Genomic DNA, 16,244 nt, shown 5'->3' with positions numbered 1-16,244 from the left:
TGATAGATAATTAAAAATAAAAACAAGGCAAATGTTTTTTTTACTAAGATTAAAACACAAAATATGGCAAAAAATTAAACGTTAAAATATTATAAACTCTCGAGATAAAGTATTTGTTACCTTTACAATGTTTTTAATTAATGTAAAGGATCATCAATAACACTGTGATACCCAAGTAGAATCAGTTATTATATCAGTTATTATTTTTATTGACGTTTCTCTTTTTGTTTTTCTTTGTCTGATGCCTATCGAGTAAATCTCAGTTTTTCCCAGTATTAACATGACAGGGATTTGAAATTCCTCGTTATAACATGAAGCCTTCTGTTTGACGTTTACTCGTTTGTGCACTCAGGGTAAATGTTATGCCCAAACTGTTGATTTAACTAATTTAATAAATTTCTATGTAATTTTGTTACATAAGTATGTATACATTCAGTTTCTACAGAGTACATTTTATTTAATGATTAATCACTTGATTAAATAAGCCTTTGATTTTTTGGGTCTTCTATTTTTACTCCATAGGTATTGGCTACCCTTATGGACCACCTTATGGAGGCAAGTTTCCTGTTTAAGTTTATTGTGTTTTGGCTCTCATAGATTTTGTTTAAAGAGCAGTGAGTTTTATTTCTGCTCTTTTTGTGCTTTAGTACCTTTAGGCACTGGCACTGGACCTGGAACTGGACCTGGAACTGGAACACTGCCTGGAGCGAAGCCTCTGAAACCTCCAGGTACTCGTATTAGTTTCAACTTTGACCTTCAAGCAACCAAACTGTTTTAGTAACTAAAACTACTTTGTAAATATACTATAAGACTAAAGCTGGTGCAAAAAAATTGCCTATAATCTTTTCTTTGTCTATGACAGACACTCTAATGTCTTATAATTATGGTGTAATCATTGTTATGCAAAAAACAAAGTGGAAAGACACTGGATGAACAAAACTGTTGTATGGTACATCATACAGAACAAAAAAATAATAATTTAAAAATGTAAAGTCTGAATGAATGCATTTACAATATGTTTCATTTTAACACAAAGTTCAGTCATAGTCAAAGCGTGTTTCATTGTTTGGTACTTTATAACAAATTCAAATTAAACAATATTCAGAGTACTGAAATATATTAAAGTTTCGACTGTCAGAATTGAAGAACTAGTAATGGAATAATTAGATAAATACAGAGCGTGTGCACATACAGTCTCAGCATTGTTGTGTTTTGTGTTTGTAGTTGTGGGTGGTGCTGGAGAGAGACCAGGAATCCCACTGGCTGCAGGAGGTTATCAAGGTCAGTGAGCCCTAAGAAAATTTACTTGCTGGAAACTAAATTATTACAACGTATTAGTAATTATTAATCGGGAAATAAGAATACATACTTCTTTTTACCAGGACTTGTTGAAATCAGGGAACATTTTATTATCATTAGACCCTTTTTGTGATTCCTTCACTGAGCATAACGCCTTCTCGTACTGTAGGAGATGAGTTATCTATTAGATGTCACCATGATTCAGGGGGATACACTCAGCTTGGACAAGGTATATGTAAAAGGAGATGAGCCTGTCAGCACTGATGCCTAATGTTTCCCTGACTTTAAAAAACAACAACAAAATCATCCAGTCCAGTGCACAAAGTGACAGTTGGTGAGGAGATGTCATCTCATGGCACTTCCTGTGCAGGAAATTGGCCAAAATGCTGATAAGTTGCTGTGCAGGGTGCAGCGTATCAGGAATGAGAAACCACTTTAAGGAAGGAAAACAACTGGAGGCATTATTCAAAGAGTTTCTCATTCTTTATGTGGCTCTTAGTCCATAGGCCATTGCATGTAAGCCAGTTTTCTCTGTGTGACAGGTGGAGTTGTGTATCCTGGAGGTGCAGCTAAAGCGCCCAAACCAGGTAATGTAACAGGCCCGGTACTGCTGCCGCACATCAATGCACAATGTAAACATGGGAAATGTGCTGTGAATGAGTTTTCCTATAGCTTGTGGCCACACTGTGTACTTTATGTTGAAGACACAGTTTCCCAGAAAGAATGTTTGGGAAACTTCCACCTCACTTCCTCTTCAAATTAAACCTAAAAAATTCAGTAATGCATCTTTTAAAATAGTTTTTGTTTTGTTAGCGAGATGCTATCAAACCAAAATCACTAGATTTACTCAGATTACTTGTATCAAAAAGACACTTTGTAGACATTTACAGTACCATATTCTCTCTCTTTAGCAGAGTTTGTTTACCAGTGAGGAATGTGGCCTGAAATAAAGTGATTCAGCCGTTTTTTTTTTTTTTAAATCAAGCTTCTGCAAAGGCAAGCTCCACCAAGGGCAGTAATCCCTGCAGCATTTCTGTTCTGTTAGGCGTCTGTAAATGGAGCAAGTCAACAACACATCATTTTGCCCTGGAGACCATATTACTGTGCAGAACATCACTGTGGGATTGTTTGAAGATAACACAACCCCCCTGGGGAGTCCTGCCCTGAAATAGCAAAATTCTGCCAGGGGAAATTTGGATGAGGCCGTTAATGTGACGTTAGCTGAGCCACTGGCCACATGCCACTTTAGGGCCTGAAGTGACAATGCTGGAGTAATACACATAGAAACAAACTACAATCCATAGAAATTTGAAACTTATAAAGTTGTATTTGCTGTATATCAGAAGAAAAGAAACATTTGAATTGTTTCTTTATCGTCTTTTAATTTGAGCAGGCTACGGCAATATTGGAGGTGGTGGCGGATACCAGCAAGGTGAGGACCACAATGACATTATTACCACACAGTCCCTCTCCTTTTTATTCTTTAGCAGTTTAAGATGATGCATATTTCTGTTCAGAGGTCCACAGCCATATTTACACTTGCACAGCTTTTAAACCTGCCTCTTCTTCTCTTCCTCTGCCCACCCGTGATGGATCATTGCAATCACACAGCAGCAGCCGACAGTGCCGCCTGCTCTCACTTCCCCACAGATACTGCCCGGCTACAGCTAGTCATAAAAACTGTCTGCCCTAATCCATCTCCCAGTGAACACAGACACATCCGTCTGTGTGAAATGTTACCGCAGATGGTTTAATAGCTTTCATTTTTGCAGCACAGTTTTTCCATCATGGAGGTTTGCCAAACTGAGAGATCTGTAATTATGAAAATCGGGTCAAGTTGTCATATTCAGAGTAATGCTGGGCGGTTTAATCATAACTTACTTGTAAAACATTTAGTGCAAATGGATTTACTGCCAAAACAAATTATTCTATACATGAATCCAATTCATACTGTGTGATATATTTTCCATCCGTAGGCCTGTGAGGTCTCCATTAAAGTTGTTTTTTCAAACTTACAGGTGTAGTTCCTGGTTACAGAGGAGGATACCCCCAGCAGTACTACCAAGGTAAAACAACGACTTCCTTTATGCACAATTTGATTGAAGTATATTGATGAATTCACAGCAGACATTATGTAACATACTACTTACTACCTGCTGTTGGTGATAAACACTTCTGTGTAGTGACCTTTTAAGGGCGCTGGTTGTGCCATAAATCAGTGTTGACAAATGACAAAATAGAGCCATTTATCTTTAGAAGGTGGGCTCAAAGGCAGAGGACAGTGGTAGGATGTTTTGAGAGTGTGTGGCTGTGTCGGAGGTGGACTTTCACGCAAGAAAAGAACTCCAAAAAAACGAGGCACTAATACTTCATAAGAGCGTGTGCTTTTCAGTAAAGCAGACTGAAGTATACTCATGAGCTACTTTATTAGATGTACCTTGCTAGTACCAAGTAGGACCAATTTTACCTTCAAAACAGCCTTAATTGTTTGTTGCATAGATTCTTCATTCGTTCATCAGCTCCGTTGTTGCAGCAGACAATCTTTCCAGCCTTCTGTTGTTTAAGAAAAAAGAAAAAAGATGCAAATCTTGGTTGTAACAAGTGGTTATTTGAGTAACTGTTGCTTTCCTGTCAGCTCAAAGAGATCTGGTGATTCTCCTCTGATATCAGCAAGGCATTTTCAGCCAGACAACAGCAACTTGCTGGATATTTTCTCTTTTGCAGCTCATTCTCAGTAAACCCTAGGTATGGTTGTGGGGGACAATCCCAGTAGCTCAGCATTTTCTGGAATACTCTGACCAGCCAGTCTCACAACAAAGTCACTTAAATCAAATCGTCTTCTTTTTATCATTCTGATAATCGGTTTGAAATTCAGCATGCCATCTTGACCCTTGGCTGATTAGACATTTGCATCAACAAGCAGTTGAACAGGTGTACCTAATGAAAAGCTGTAATTCACAGTGCATTCATAGCACTGATAAGTGCAATGGTAAAATAAACCTGCCTCCACCGAGCGGAGGATTTAGCGCGTGGATGATTGTTTAACTGTTTGTCCTTGTTTCTGGATCAGGAGCCGGATTAATGTTGAGGCGCTATTACCCAGGTAACAGGAAGACAGGAGACTGCCTCCACTTTAGAGCTTAAAGAAAAGGAGAGGGGAGCAACAGAAGGTTTCACTTTCTTGCAACAAAATGATTCGGAAACCACATTAGGAAAAATATTACCTGGTCTCTAACCGGTATTTATTCTTCCCTCTCCTTTCCTTTATGTCGGCCACTTTCACGTAAACGCAGCTCCAGCTTCTGCACAATTTCCATGTCATGCTTATCATGATCTCTTTACTCGTTAAGCTACAGTAGAGATATCTACTGTATCCTCTTATCCAACTAAAAAAATCTCATATTAAACTTGAAATGTCTGGAATGTTTTAGTTTAATTTGAATTTGATTAATTATTCATAAATATTTTTGATTATCCTAAGCAATGAAGGGGTTTTTTTTAGACCAAAAGGATTTGTGAACTTTTCCATTTTAAGTTTAAAATAATTAGATTTTTGATTCCCCCCTCCCCCCTCCATTTAACATGTTAACGCACATTTAACTGACATTTCTTCAGTTTAAGCAGACAAACCATATGCACCTCTATCTACAAGATTAACTGTCTGTATTTTAAATACAAAACACAGACAGGAGAGCCCTACTGTCTGCATAAAATCTGGTCACTTGTCTGCACTGAAAACGTGTCTGGAACAAACAGCTCAGCTCTACATTTAAGTGCCTCCTGTGCGATCCTCTATAATGTCAACAGTTTAATTCTAACCACATCCTGGCTGGGAGAAATGAATCCACCTGTGTGACAGACCCAAAGTGGTTTCATCCTAACGTTGCTCTGCTGACACCAACTCTTGTATTTGTCTTTCCTGTTGTGTAGGATATGTGCCAGCCCCGCTGACTCCTCAACAAGGTACCAAACAACCACGTCCTCTCATTACATTACTTCACACATGCAAAAAGAACACATTATTAAAGGCATTGTTTCAGTGAGTGACTGTTCCCTGAACCTCTGCTCATTTTCCAGTTCATCTCTCATTAAATCTACTTTTTGGCAGAGCACGCCAACATGCCAGATTATGGAGATGAGTTTGGAAAATGTGTCTGTGCTGGTCAGTGCAGATGGTGCGGCTCAGCCCGTATGATGAACACACCATAATCTGTATTTTCCTGAACTCAATTACTTCTGCTTGTGGGATAATTTCATAGAAAGCGCATGCTATTTTAGAGGCTATAATATCATTCGTTGGATCATTCAGAGTCCCTGACGTACAGCTTTCAAGGGCTTTCAAGTCTCTGAATGAAATCTGAATTAGTTATATTGCCAAAACTTTAGCCAAACCAGGATTTTTTTTATAAAATGCCCTGAATAAGCATGTGTTAGTGTAACATGTTACTAACGTGACTGGAGGATTGTTAAGCAGTCCAACTGTTGGCGGGAAGAAAATGTTCTTGTGTCTTGAGGTGTAGGTCCTAATGGTCTGCAACCCGCTGCCAGAGGCAAGTGACTTAAAAAGCCCCTGTGGGAGGGGTCAGCAGCAACCTCTTTTACCCACATCAGGATCCTAGAAGTAAAGATTCCAGCCAGTCGCCTTCTCAGTAGAGCAGACGACATGGTGCAATCAGCCTTTGTGTTCGGCAGGAACATATATGGTGGTGATAGAGATGTCATGAATCACAAGATGATGCCTCAAATGCAGACTCACTGAGAGGCAGACATAAACAAAAAGTGAACCTTAATTCAATCTGATTTCAAAGTCTGATAGATGGTGGAAACAAAAAAGGGACACAAAGAGGACAACAGATGCTGAGACAAAGACTGAAGGGGAGACAAAACTACACAAGAGAGTAACTAGGAGAAGTGGATAACAAGATGCAGGTGAAGATAATCAAAGACAGTTACACAGGAGGAGAAGTAAAACTATACTCAAGAAACAGACGGGTATCTATCAAAATAAAACAAGAAGTAAGAATCATAACTAAACGGGGGAACGCAGACATGTGAATGATCTTAACACAGTAAGAAAAGGATAAGACGGGAAACACCGAGGAAACAACTGAAACTTTAAGACTAAAGACTAACGGTGAGCATGGAGTAGAACAGATTTTCAATATCCCCACTGTAGGCAGACTTATCTGTGATGAGCCCGATTGAGGTGGTGTCATCTGTTAACTTCATAAGGTTGACAGACTGGTAACTGGAGGTGGAGCTGTTGGTAGGCAAGAAGAAAATGAGGGGAGAAAGTACGTAGCCTGTAGGGGAACTGGTGCTGCTGGTCTGAGACATGCATGCATTTTCATGTCATGCCATTCACATGACCAGTGAGGGTTTTCACATCCTTCCTTGGGCCGGTGAATAGTGCAGCAGTCCACAATGATGTGACAAAATGATCTTTACTAAATAAGTGTGCCTTTTGGCAGCCATCCTAAAAAGTACTTCACAGTCACCAGGACTCAAAAACTTCAAATGTAGAAGTTTATTATAAATATTATTCATCTCATCTTGGTGGTGTTGATTAGATTAAGATAAAGTTATTATCCAGTATATCAGCAGCTGTCTATCATATATCACCTACCTTATTGATATAACTTGCTGAGCAGGTCTGCAGTAAAAACTTCACTAGTAAATCCATCTACAGTTTAATTTCCAGCACCCGTGTTTGGAGGCAAGTGCCTCCTGCCTTAAACGGCTTACAGGGCTGCGGCTTGTGTTGCTTACTGGAAACGTGAACTTTTATAAGACATGCTGAGAAAAAGACAAGTTCTTAAACATTTATGCACTAGAAGAACGTTTTGTTTAAAGGAAATTAATCATATTGTGTTCTTTTTTATTTGAAAGTATCAAATTTTACACACAAAGTTTTTCCTTGTATTAATAGAAACAAAAACCACAAAAAGGCCAAGAGAACAGTTGAATATTCAAATACATGCGTGGAAAATAGAGTGACAGATTTGCCCAGTGGCCAGTCAGGTAATCTTCTGGCTAACATTAAGCCCAGTACCATCAGACTGGAAACATAATAACCAATACTGTTTTGTTGTTTTGCAGCCAAAGCAGCAAAGTACGGTCCTCTGCAGGGCTTCCTTGGTGGAGGAGGCGGCGGAGGAATCTATAGAGGTAAAAGATTTGCGCACATTGTTGAAGAAGCATCCTGAAAACAGAAGTTGCTGCTAAGCAAAGACTAAAATGTTGCCGGTGTTTGCTGCAGGTGGTGTTGCAGGATGCCAGGGCAAATACTGTGGGAGGAGGAAGTAGAGGATCTCCCGAGATCCAGTGACCTCAAGAAACCATGGTGCTACTGCATGATCGAGAATGTACATTTTATATGCAAAGCCCCATTAGACAACCTGTAAAGATGTTTGTTCTTACTTACTTGACTTCAGTGTCTGTTTTTACACAAACCCACCGACCCAGAATTTTGTACATGTGCTGATGTGACGTATGTTATTGACAGTGCCTTTAATCATTAACATGTTCAAGTTAACCAGCTTTAATTCTGTACCGCACCGGCCCACCATGTGTCGCTGCGTCCGTGCACGCACGCCTGCACGTGTGTGTATCGTTTGTTTGAAACTGTCTGTACCATCGGCTGTCAATGTGACCCACAAGTGATTTCCCTTTCTGCTTTAATCCTAAACTAAATCAAGGTGATCCGTCTCACTGGGCAGCACAGGGCTCATCTACTCCTCTCCAACCTGTCACAGGGGTGGGGTTGGTCATAGCTAGGCCGAAATCTGATGATATCCAGCCAATGTCAGTGTGGTTCCTGGCTCCCCATTTTCTCTGCTGCCATTTTTAGGCCTGCTGGGTATAAAGCGGTGGTAACTGGGGCTCCGGCCAACCCATCTGCTCTCGGCAACTTTGCTGATTCTTGTTGCTGTGCAGTTCAGTTTTCTCAGCTTTTTTTTTTTTGTTAAATGTTGCCAAACACTTTCTGCTGAAGACAGTCAAAAAGCAGTGTGTTCAAATATCAATCAGACTCTGCTCTGGTATGTACGCGACGTGTATGTGCGTGTGTGTTTCATTATGTGTCGTGTTTAAGTCTGCTTCAAATGTTTAGTCTCATTTACATTTATGTAACTGGTCATTATTCAAGATTTGTTGCACCATGATTTGACTCATAGCTTTTTTGTTATCAGGAATGTGTGAGCATTAAAAAAAACAATCCTTTGCTTTTGCATTTATTCACTGTTATTAACTGTAATACAGATTAATACTTTGTTTTAATGGGAGTGCCGCTGTGTTTATGTGAGGCACAAAATCCCTGTTCTTTATTTACTTGAGCTGCTTTAAAAAAAAACAAAACCAAAGGCTTTACTGACCAAAGGTTCATGAGCGCTGTTGCCAAGTGACCCCCATCTCTTCCCGTAACTGTGTACTGTATTTTGTACTAATTTGATGGCTTCAGTTCCTTCACTCGGTGCTGTGTAAGAACTGTCTTTGAGCCTCGCTGGGTCAGACCTTGTCTTATGTGGCGTGGGATACTCTTCATCTTTATTTAAAACTGTTTTTATAAGGAGGAACAGTGTGGTTTTGCACTTTTTATGTTTCCACGGCACACATGTGACTTGTTCCCGGACATCCGGCATTTTATTTGCTTTAACAAATAACAAAATAAAATGTGTTTAAAGAACACGCGTCTTCTTATTCATTACTTCTTGCTGCCTGTCCTGAGGGCTGATCAAAATCACCTGGTGGGGAGTGTCGAATCAGTCCAACGCTGGAACAATAACCTGGGTTCAAGTCCTGCCTGTTTTAGAGCTTTTTTCATACGAGTTCTGTTATTGTTCCACTAGGAAAAATGAATCACTTATCAGATTTATTGTATGTGAAGGATTTTTTCTCTATAATAAAAACAAACCTCAGGTTAGATGCGAACACTTTGAGCTCTGTTCTTATTGTGCCAGCTGGAAGTAATGAACTCATACTGCTGTTCCCTGAAGATCTCCTGGGAGAGCCACTGACCCGTGATCCACATCCTGTAAAAGTAGCTTACACTGTTGTTCCAGGAGCAGAGGCTTTACTGCAGACATAAAACAATGTCACTGTGAAACTCTAGTCGAATTCTGTTTTTCTACAGCTGACAATTACACATTTCTGTAAATCTGTTTGCTTGATTTTCCTAGTATTAGTTAGCTTACTTAATTTCTAACAGGAAATAATGTGTTTGTGTTACTTTAGCCAACATGTAATAGGTGTAGGCAAACCCTTTGTACATACGTGTACTAAATCAGTTATCTGGCGACCTGCCACTGGGACAAACAGATCAAACCTCTGGCCCTGGCTTAGCTATCTCACTCCCATCTCCCCATACCGACACTCCTGACGCTGAACCAGTGCCACTGATTCTTCAGTTCATCATGTCCAAGCAATGATGATTTTTAGGCAAAAATATTTCAACTTGGTGCCCATTAATGCTATACTCACACATAGGAAAACAGTGTTTGGAGACTGCAGCACAAGCAAAATTATTGTGATTTGTGTGTTTTGAAGACGGAGACCGGGTATGCAACCTCCCGCAGTGAGCTGCCGTCTTCGTTACCATTTTATTGCTGTCTTTAGTGCGATAAGACTGAATCGGTCTGCTATGAATCTGCTGGCAATTACATGTTAATACTACAAACCTGATAATACAAACCTGTTGCCGTCTACATGTACATAAGGCATCCAGTTGAAGTGAGTCCCTTACTGCAAAGAGACGTGTTACAGAGGAGTTAGGTCATCCAGACTCACTCAGAGTTTTAAAAAAAAAATGGAAAAAAATCCATCCTCACCACCGCGTGGAGCAGGTGCAGAGCCGAAAAAATGTAAACATAGAAAAGAATTAACACGCACTGCAGAGCTCCAGCTTCCTTATTTACTGCATCTAGTCGTGTGTGACGTTTCGACTACGTCTGCTCTTCTTCAGATAATGAAACATAGGACGGCACCATCTTAAATCAGCTGTGATAGATCACATGACCATGACCCATGGCAATAATATCTAATCAGAACCATGTTTTATATAGGTCTCACTCAGATTTACTGCAATATGTTGATAGTCTGTCTGCATTTGAATTTGAGTTTGCCATTTTATGTCCACTCTAGTGTTACCTGCACCTCAACTCGCCTCCGTATTTGTTGTGTGAAATTGGCACTAATGTGGGTGTGGCTTTGTGTATGTGTGTTTCAGAATTGCTGTGAGACAGTGGCTGATTGGGTTGTTTTAACTGAAGCTAGTTACATTTGATTGCACTTACACTCTGGTCCTTTGATATTTCACACTGCAAACGCTGCTGTTTCACTTGTGGCTCTCTGTGCAGGTATGTTAAAAATTCCAGATTTAAGAAAGTTTAAATTAAAAATATTTTTTATGTCTGCATTCTGCTGTGGTTCTGTGTTTTGTACAATTAAAATTCAGAGATAATTCGGGTATATAATCACGCTGTACACACAGAATCCGTGTGTTACACTGAACCATAAAGGAAAATGGACGTGGTGACTGTGTTGCATTTAAGCAATGACTAAAAATCAGTAATTACCATTTTGTAATTTCTGAATTGTGCGCTCAGGCTTCCGTTTTGTGTCTGCTTTGCACTTTGCACAGCTAACTGATTTTATGGCTCCTAAATTAAGCCCCAGTTAATCTCATGAACAGCAAATTTCACGATTTAGACTTCTCTTAAACATTAAATAAAACCTCAGTTTTTATGCTGCTGACTACACTGCAGCTGCTTTCAGATTTGCCTTCATGGGTTTCAAACCAGCCAACCACTTCATTTTCTTTCCCTTCGTTCCAGCTTCTTTTTATGTTGCATCCTTTGTTTACTGCGATTGCACTTCGATGAGACACTTAACAGCTACTTCCAGCACCTCCACCCCTTTCGCCACTATCATGCATCAACGCGTTAATAGTTTACCTGCCTTTCTACAAGAGCGCGCTCTGTCTACTTGTAGTTACTATGGTGGCGTTTCTGCGCCGTCTACCCCCCTCCGTCCCTCCTCCACCAGACTTCATTAAGCAGGGCGTGTTTGTGGTTGGCCAGCCCCCTGTTTCCTCCGCACTGCTCGGCAGCTTCATTGGTCAGCGCCTCTCTTGAATGAAGCGCCGCAGAAACGTGCAGGCAGCGGGCAGAAGGAAGCTGTGTGGGCCGCCGCAGGGAGCGACCGACGCGCAGCGACACGACCCCCGGGCGCGTTGCGGTGTGTGTCGGTGAACACCGTTTATCCGTCGAGCAGAGGCAGTTGGCTCTCTCCCGGAGCTCCGCGTGTGAATGAGGTTGATGCTGCTCTGTTGCACCTGGAAGGACGAACGCATGGGAGAGGAGGAAGGTAAGGACCTGCGTGCTGGTTACGCGCTTCGGCTTTTGGGGCGGGCGATGCGGAGACGACGGCGCACTCCCTGCTCCTCGAAACGCAGAAGATGCTCCAACAGAAAAAAAGCTGCACACTGCGCCGTTTCTGTGTTTACTGTACAGAAATAGGTTCGTGTGCAGGGAGCGCCAGGCTGTGCCGCAGATGAAGCCATTCTTCGAGTGGATACGGCCAGCATGTTTGTATGCAACGTTCACCCTCAGGCCACCACCACCACACTCTTCATCTGCCGCCAGCCTTCTCCAATAATCCAGCATGCAGTGCTTATAAACAGGTTGTTACATGAGAAGTAACTGTCCTTTAAGAGCTTCCTTCATGCTGTGTGAAAAACACACAGAGGGCAGAGTTTCCTGTTGTGCCTGCACCAAACTAAGACTCCCACAGACTCCATGATTACCTTAGGTGTGTGACCGGTGTGGATTTAATCATATAAATCAGCCAGATAACCTTCTGATCTCATTATTAATGAAGCTGTTTTAATTGTATGTTTTTTTAATTCATTGTTTTCTGGATAGTGATTCAGGAATCTATGGCTCGAACAGCTGGTAAACCACATTGTTGATATATGTGTGTGTATTTTGGCATGTGGTGTGAGATAACTGTGCACACCGAGCTGTCAGTCAGCTTCACAGAGGTGAACAATGGACGTCCTATGTAAGGTTTCACTTTGCATTGCAGTGTGATTAGCTAATCTGGAAGTGTCTGCTTTAAGTCAGAGCGGGCGGGGGCGTACGCACCTGTACCTGCACAGGTTTTACAGTTTGTGCCAGAATGTAGGTGTGTTTCTGTTTGCTTTGGCTGCCCTTTCTGAAGTCAACAGGAGGAAAGACACCATGCAGAGAAATGCTCCACAATAAAAAATGCTAAAAAAAAGAAAAGATGGTAAAACAAAAGTGTTTAAAGAGAGAAGGCTGGAGGAGTGTAGAAGAAAAGCATTAGCACCAGACATCAGCACCCAAAGCTCTGCCAAAATGGCTTTCAGTTCACAGGATGGATGAATAATTGAAGCTGTTGTGCAGAGTTAAGTTTTATCAAGACTCTTCCACCAGTATCCAGATTTCATGTTGTGGCACTTTTGAATTTAACCTTGGTCAAAATTGGGCCTCTTTATAGCTGCTTTGTATGTGGAGAAGTACTCTTGTTACTTCTTGTTGAAATGCCGCGATGAAGAGGTGCCACGCTCGGCTGTTACTCTGAGGTGACAGTCGTGATGTTACTCTTGGGTGCACCGCAAGTTCAGGAGCTCAGCAGCGAGAGTAATGCGGGGGAACCTGAAGCAGTAGCATCTGTGCAGTCTTATTCTTTACAAATCAAAACAGCATCACCACGGATGAAATGCTTTCAACTGGCTGCCATGTTTGTGTTTGCTGTTACTCACTGAGTCTTGCCGTGTGACTTTTTTTTAGGCAAATTAACTCAGGCAACAAATGCATCTAACACAGCATAACGTCAGCCGCCGCCTCGCCCTTTGCACCAGATGAACTCTTACTGCAGGATAAATCGTCCCAACTCTGCCAAATTGCTTTTTTCCTGAAACTCTAATCATAATGAAGATTTTCCTCAGAGTTGGAATCTTTGATCTGCAGCTAATAAGATTCCTCTCATAGAAACGGCTCTTATCAGGAAAGAAGTAGAAGAAAGCCGATGGCTGGTTTAAATTCTGTTTAATTTACTTTTCTTTTCTGCGTTAGTTTGCATTTTGTAAGGAAAATGTAAAGTGTGCCTGCTAATAACACCATGTTATTTAAATATGCCCCAGTTAATCCCTGCCATCATTTTATGCATCATCTCAGCTTCTCTTTAGTTTCTTTGTGTTGTTTCCTGCTTTTACAACACGCACGGCTTTTGTACAGGTAAATTGTGGGGAAAAAACCCAAAACAACAACAAAAAATGGAAAGGTTGTGACTAGAAAAAAGGGATAAAACATCCAATTAAATGTAGGTTTGGAAAAATAAAATAAAAGCCTTATATTACTTTTCCAAACTGATCATAACTACCTTTGGAAACCTGGATGTTTTATGCCTTTTGGTCATAATATTTCCATTTTTCTCATTGCCAAAGTTTGAATATTATCCTATAATTCTAGGCAAAAAATTGTGTTTCTTTAAATGTTGTGATTTTTTTTAATAAACTAGAGTTTATCTACTAAACAGGGCGATGCAGCAAATTAGTGGTTTCGGGCCTGCTGAGCCGTATGCTCATTAAAAATGCCCCTTCAGATGGTACATCGTTTCTGCTCTGGTGGTAACGATGGAGGAGACGCTGTGTGGTGTGTTTGTTTGAGTTGTGTGTTTTTAGAGCTGGGTTATAAACCAGCAGTGATAATTTGCATAGCCAGATAAGCGACGGAGGTGGCACACAGACTGGCACGCAAACACACATCTCTTTGTAAGAACTGTTTATAACTTTATGTTTAATGAGCTTTAATATGGTGATATCAGCACGTCTGTCTCCTGTCATTACAGCAGGAGGAAGTTTGCCCGTGTGCGCGGGATGCAAACAGAGGATCTACGATGAGCAGTACCTCCAGGCCCTTAACAATGACTGGCATACCGTCTGCTTCAGGTACTTTCAGCACAAACAGCAAACCAGACTCGACATATAAACCCAGACTTTAAGAGCACACACGTCTTTAAGTCTCACTGAGTTTTTGGCCACTTGGGAACAACACTGAAATATCACAGTGCATCTTGCTTATTTATCCATCCTACAAGTCCGTCCAGGTAGAGCAAATACAGGTCAAAAGTTCACTGGCATTTACCGCTGTTCATGGAGTCGACCAATTTCCGAGGGGGAATTCTGCCTATCATTTAGCTGCTAAATGTTCCACTGTGTTCAACAGCCGGTTAGTAAGTGTCTGCTGAATGGTATATTACTGTGATTAATATATCGCTCATTATTACTGCTTTAAAGGACAGTGAAGGAGTGAGTGAGGTGAGTTAATGATTGCACATATAAGGCATAAAAGTACCCTAGAAAATAAAATAAAAATACCAAATATTTGCTGTTTTCAGTGTTTAAAGGTCCTGTGAGTCCACAGTCCAGCGAAAACCCTTTTTTTCTTAAAATACTGGCTCCACAGGAAAATAAAGGCTAAGTAGCAGCCGGATGTTGCTAATCACATCCACTGACTGTCTGATCAGTTTACAGGTCTGAAGCATTCAGTGCGTGTTAAAGAGCCCGACAGCATGGCTTAGGTTTGAAAAGTTTCATCTGAACAAACCACAAGGCTTCTGGAACAATGTCCTTTGGGCATGTTTGGCTGTAATGTACAAACACCTCATAGCAACAAACAGGCACGGTGGTGGAGGGTGATTATTTAGGCTTGTTTTCCAAGCATAGAACGTGGGCACCTATTAGTTATTAAGCTGATGATTAACTCCTCTGTTCACCAAAGTATTCTAGAGTCAAATATGAGGCCATCCATCCGACGGCTAAATACTGACGCAAACTGGGTCGTGCAACTGGTCAGTGATTCCAAACACAGCAGCAAAGTCCAGACCTAACTGAAATGTTGTGGCGGGACCTTAAGAGAGCTGTGCAAAAAAAATGCTTGCAAACTTCAATGAACGGATGTAATGTTGTAAAGAAGTGTGGGTCAAAATTCCTCCACAGAGATGTGAGAGACTGATAAAGTTATTGCTACTAAATGTAGTTTAATGAGCTAGTGAATCGTGGGGCATACTTATTTCTCACAGGACTGCAGAGAGTCTCGTGAGAAACTTTATTTTTCACATGACTGTGTGATTAAAAAAATGATCAGGTTGTTAGATAAAACAGTTTATTCATTTCACCTTGGGAAACTGTAAAAGAGATATTAAACAGGAGAAATAGCTGGGAGGTTATGTAACAAGTTTTAGCTGTAGTTTTTTGTGGTTTCAATGTAGGCTTTGTGCTGCAGTATTTCCTGGAAATAGCTGACATGACAGTGAAGCGCTACTGTTACAAACTCGTTCCCAGGCATGTCTGTGCCTGCTTGTGTGGGTTTTTTTTTTGAGGAGCCAAAATTCCCTGAAAACATTAAGTTTGCATGTTATTGCCCATAATCACATCTTGTTCCTTGTTTAATCTTTTCTTCACTGTAGTGCTAACACAAGTATCCTCCCCCCACCAGCTTTTCTAAGTAAATCTCCTTAAATCTGATCTGTCTTTTTCTCACAAGTGTTTCCTTTTTGTGGCTGAAGGTAAAGGTAAAGTTTCCGATTTTGCTGTGTTTTCTGGTACTTTTAGTTTTTGATGAATTCTGTAACAGACATAACCTAAAGTAGTCCTGGCTGCAGACCTGCGTCAGACAAGTGATAATGTTGAAACCTTCACATGATGCAGTAATGAAACTTTACAGGTGTGTAGCTGAGATCAAAATTAAAATTTGGAGTTTAAAGATGGGTGTGATCTAATTCACAAACACTGAGTAAAGGGCACCAGAATAATATTTCTAAAGACAGACATTAGCATTGAGGCTGTTGGGATACCTTCTCTAGTTTTGACCTGTAAAATTACAACATCATGACACCTTCACAGTAAAGAAATTGCGAAAGAT

General features: G+C 40.8%; 2 protein-coding genes and 1 long non-coding RNA gene across 12 annotated transcripts in view; 2 read left to right on the top strand and 1 right to left on the bottom strand.

Annotated features, from left to right (window-relative positions):
* Positions 1-8,983, top strand: part of elna (elastin a) — a 54,143-nt gene extending 45,160 nt beyond the window's left edge. For 8 of the 9 annotated variants that reach the window (XM_025898458.1, XM_025898457.1, XM_025898451.1 and 5 more), the window contains 10 exons: positions 523-555; positions 648-728; positions 1,225-1,281; positions 1,842-1,886; positions 2,693-2,731; positions 3,318-3,365; positions 4,370-4,402; positions 5,230-5,262; positions 7,399-7,467; positions 7,559-8,983. In XM_025898458.1, coding sequence (XP_025754243.1) covers positions 523-555; positions 648-728; positions 1,225-1,281; positions 1,842-1,886; positions 2,693-2,731; positions 3,318-3,365; positions 4,370-4,402; positions 5,230-5,262; positions 7,399-7,467; positions 7,559-7,605 — 485 coding nt within the window. In that variant the 3' untranslated portion in view covers positions 7,606-8,983. The remainder of the gene's footprint in view (positions 1-522; positions 556-647; positions 729-1,224; positions 1,282-1,841; positions 1,887-2,692; positions 2,732-3,317; positions 3,366-4,369; positions 4,403-5,229; positions 5,263-7,398; positions 7,468-7,558) is intronic. The other variant, XM_025898453.1, reaches the window with a different exon arrangement.
* LOC102081909 (uncharacterized) lies at positions 8,727-10,263 on the bottom strand. 2 transcript variants are annotated; one of them, XR_003213896.1, is made up of 4 exons: positions 10,125-10,263; positions 9,989-10,038; positions 9,212-9,373; positions 8,727-9,142 (listed from the first exon to the last, which is right to left on the bottom strand). It is a non-coding gene; the product is annotated as an uncharacterized LOC102081909 (long non-coding RNA). The 2 variants fall into 2 exon arrangements; XR_267823.4 differs by having other exon boundaries at positions 8,727-9,111.
* A 1,147-nt stretch (positions 10,264-11,410) lies between these two features.
* Positions 11,411-16,244, top strand: part of limk1a (LIM domain kinase 1a) — a 54,163-nt gene continuing 49,329 nt past the window's right edge. Inside the window, exons 1-2 of the mRNA XM_003458607.5 lie at positions 11,411-11,661; positions 14,170-14,269. Coding sequence (XP_003458655.1) covers positions 11,604-11,661; positions 14,170-14,269 — 158 coding nt within the window. The 5' untranslated portion in view covers positions 11,411-11,603. The remainder of the gene's footprint in view (positions 11,662-14,169; positions 14,270-16,244) is intronic.

The sequence above is a fragment of the Oreochromis niloticus genome, linkage group LG14, assembly GCF_001858045.2.
Source record: "Oreochromis niloticus isolate F11D_XX linkage group LG14, O_niloticus_UMD_NMBU, whole genome shotgun sequence".
NCBI classification, from domain to species: domain Eukaryota; kingdom Metazoa; phylum Chordata; class Actinopteri; order Cichliformes; family Cichlidae; genus Oreochromis; species Oreochromis niloticus.
The sequence above is the reverse complement of the archived record's forward strand: the minus strand, read 5'-3'. Positions and strand labels throughout refer to the sequence as shown.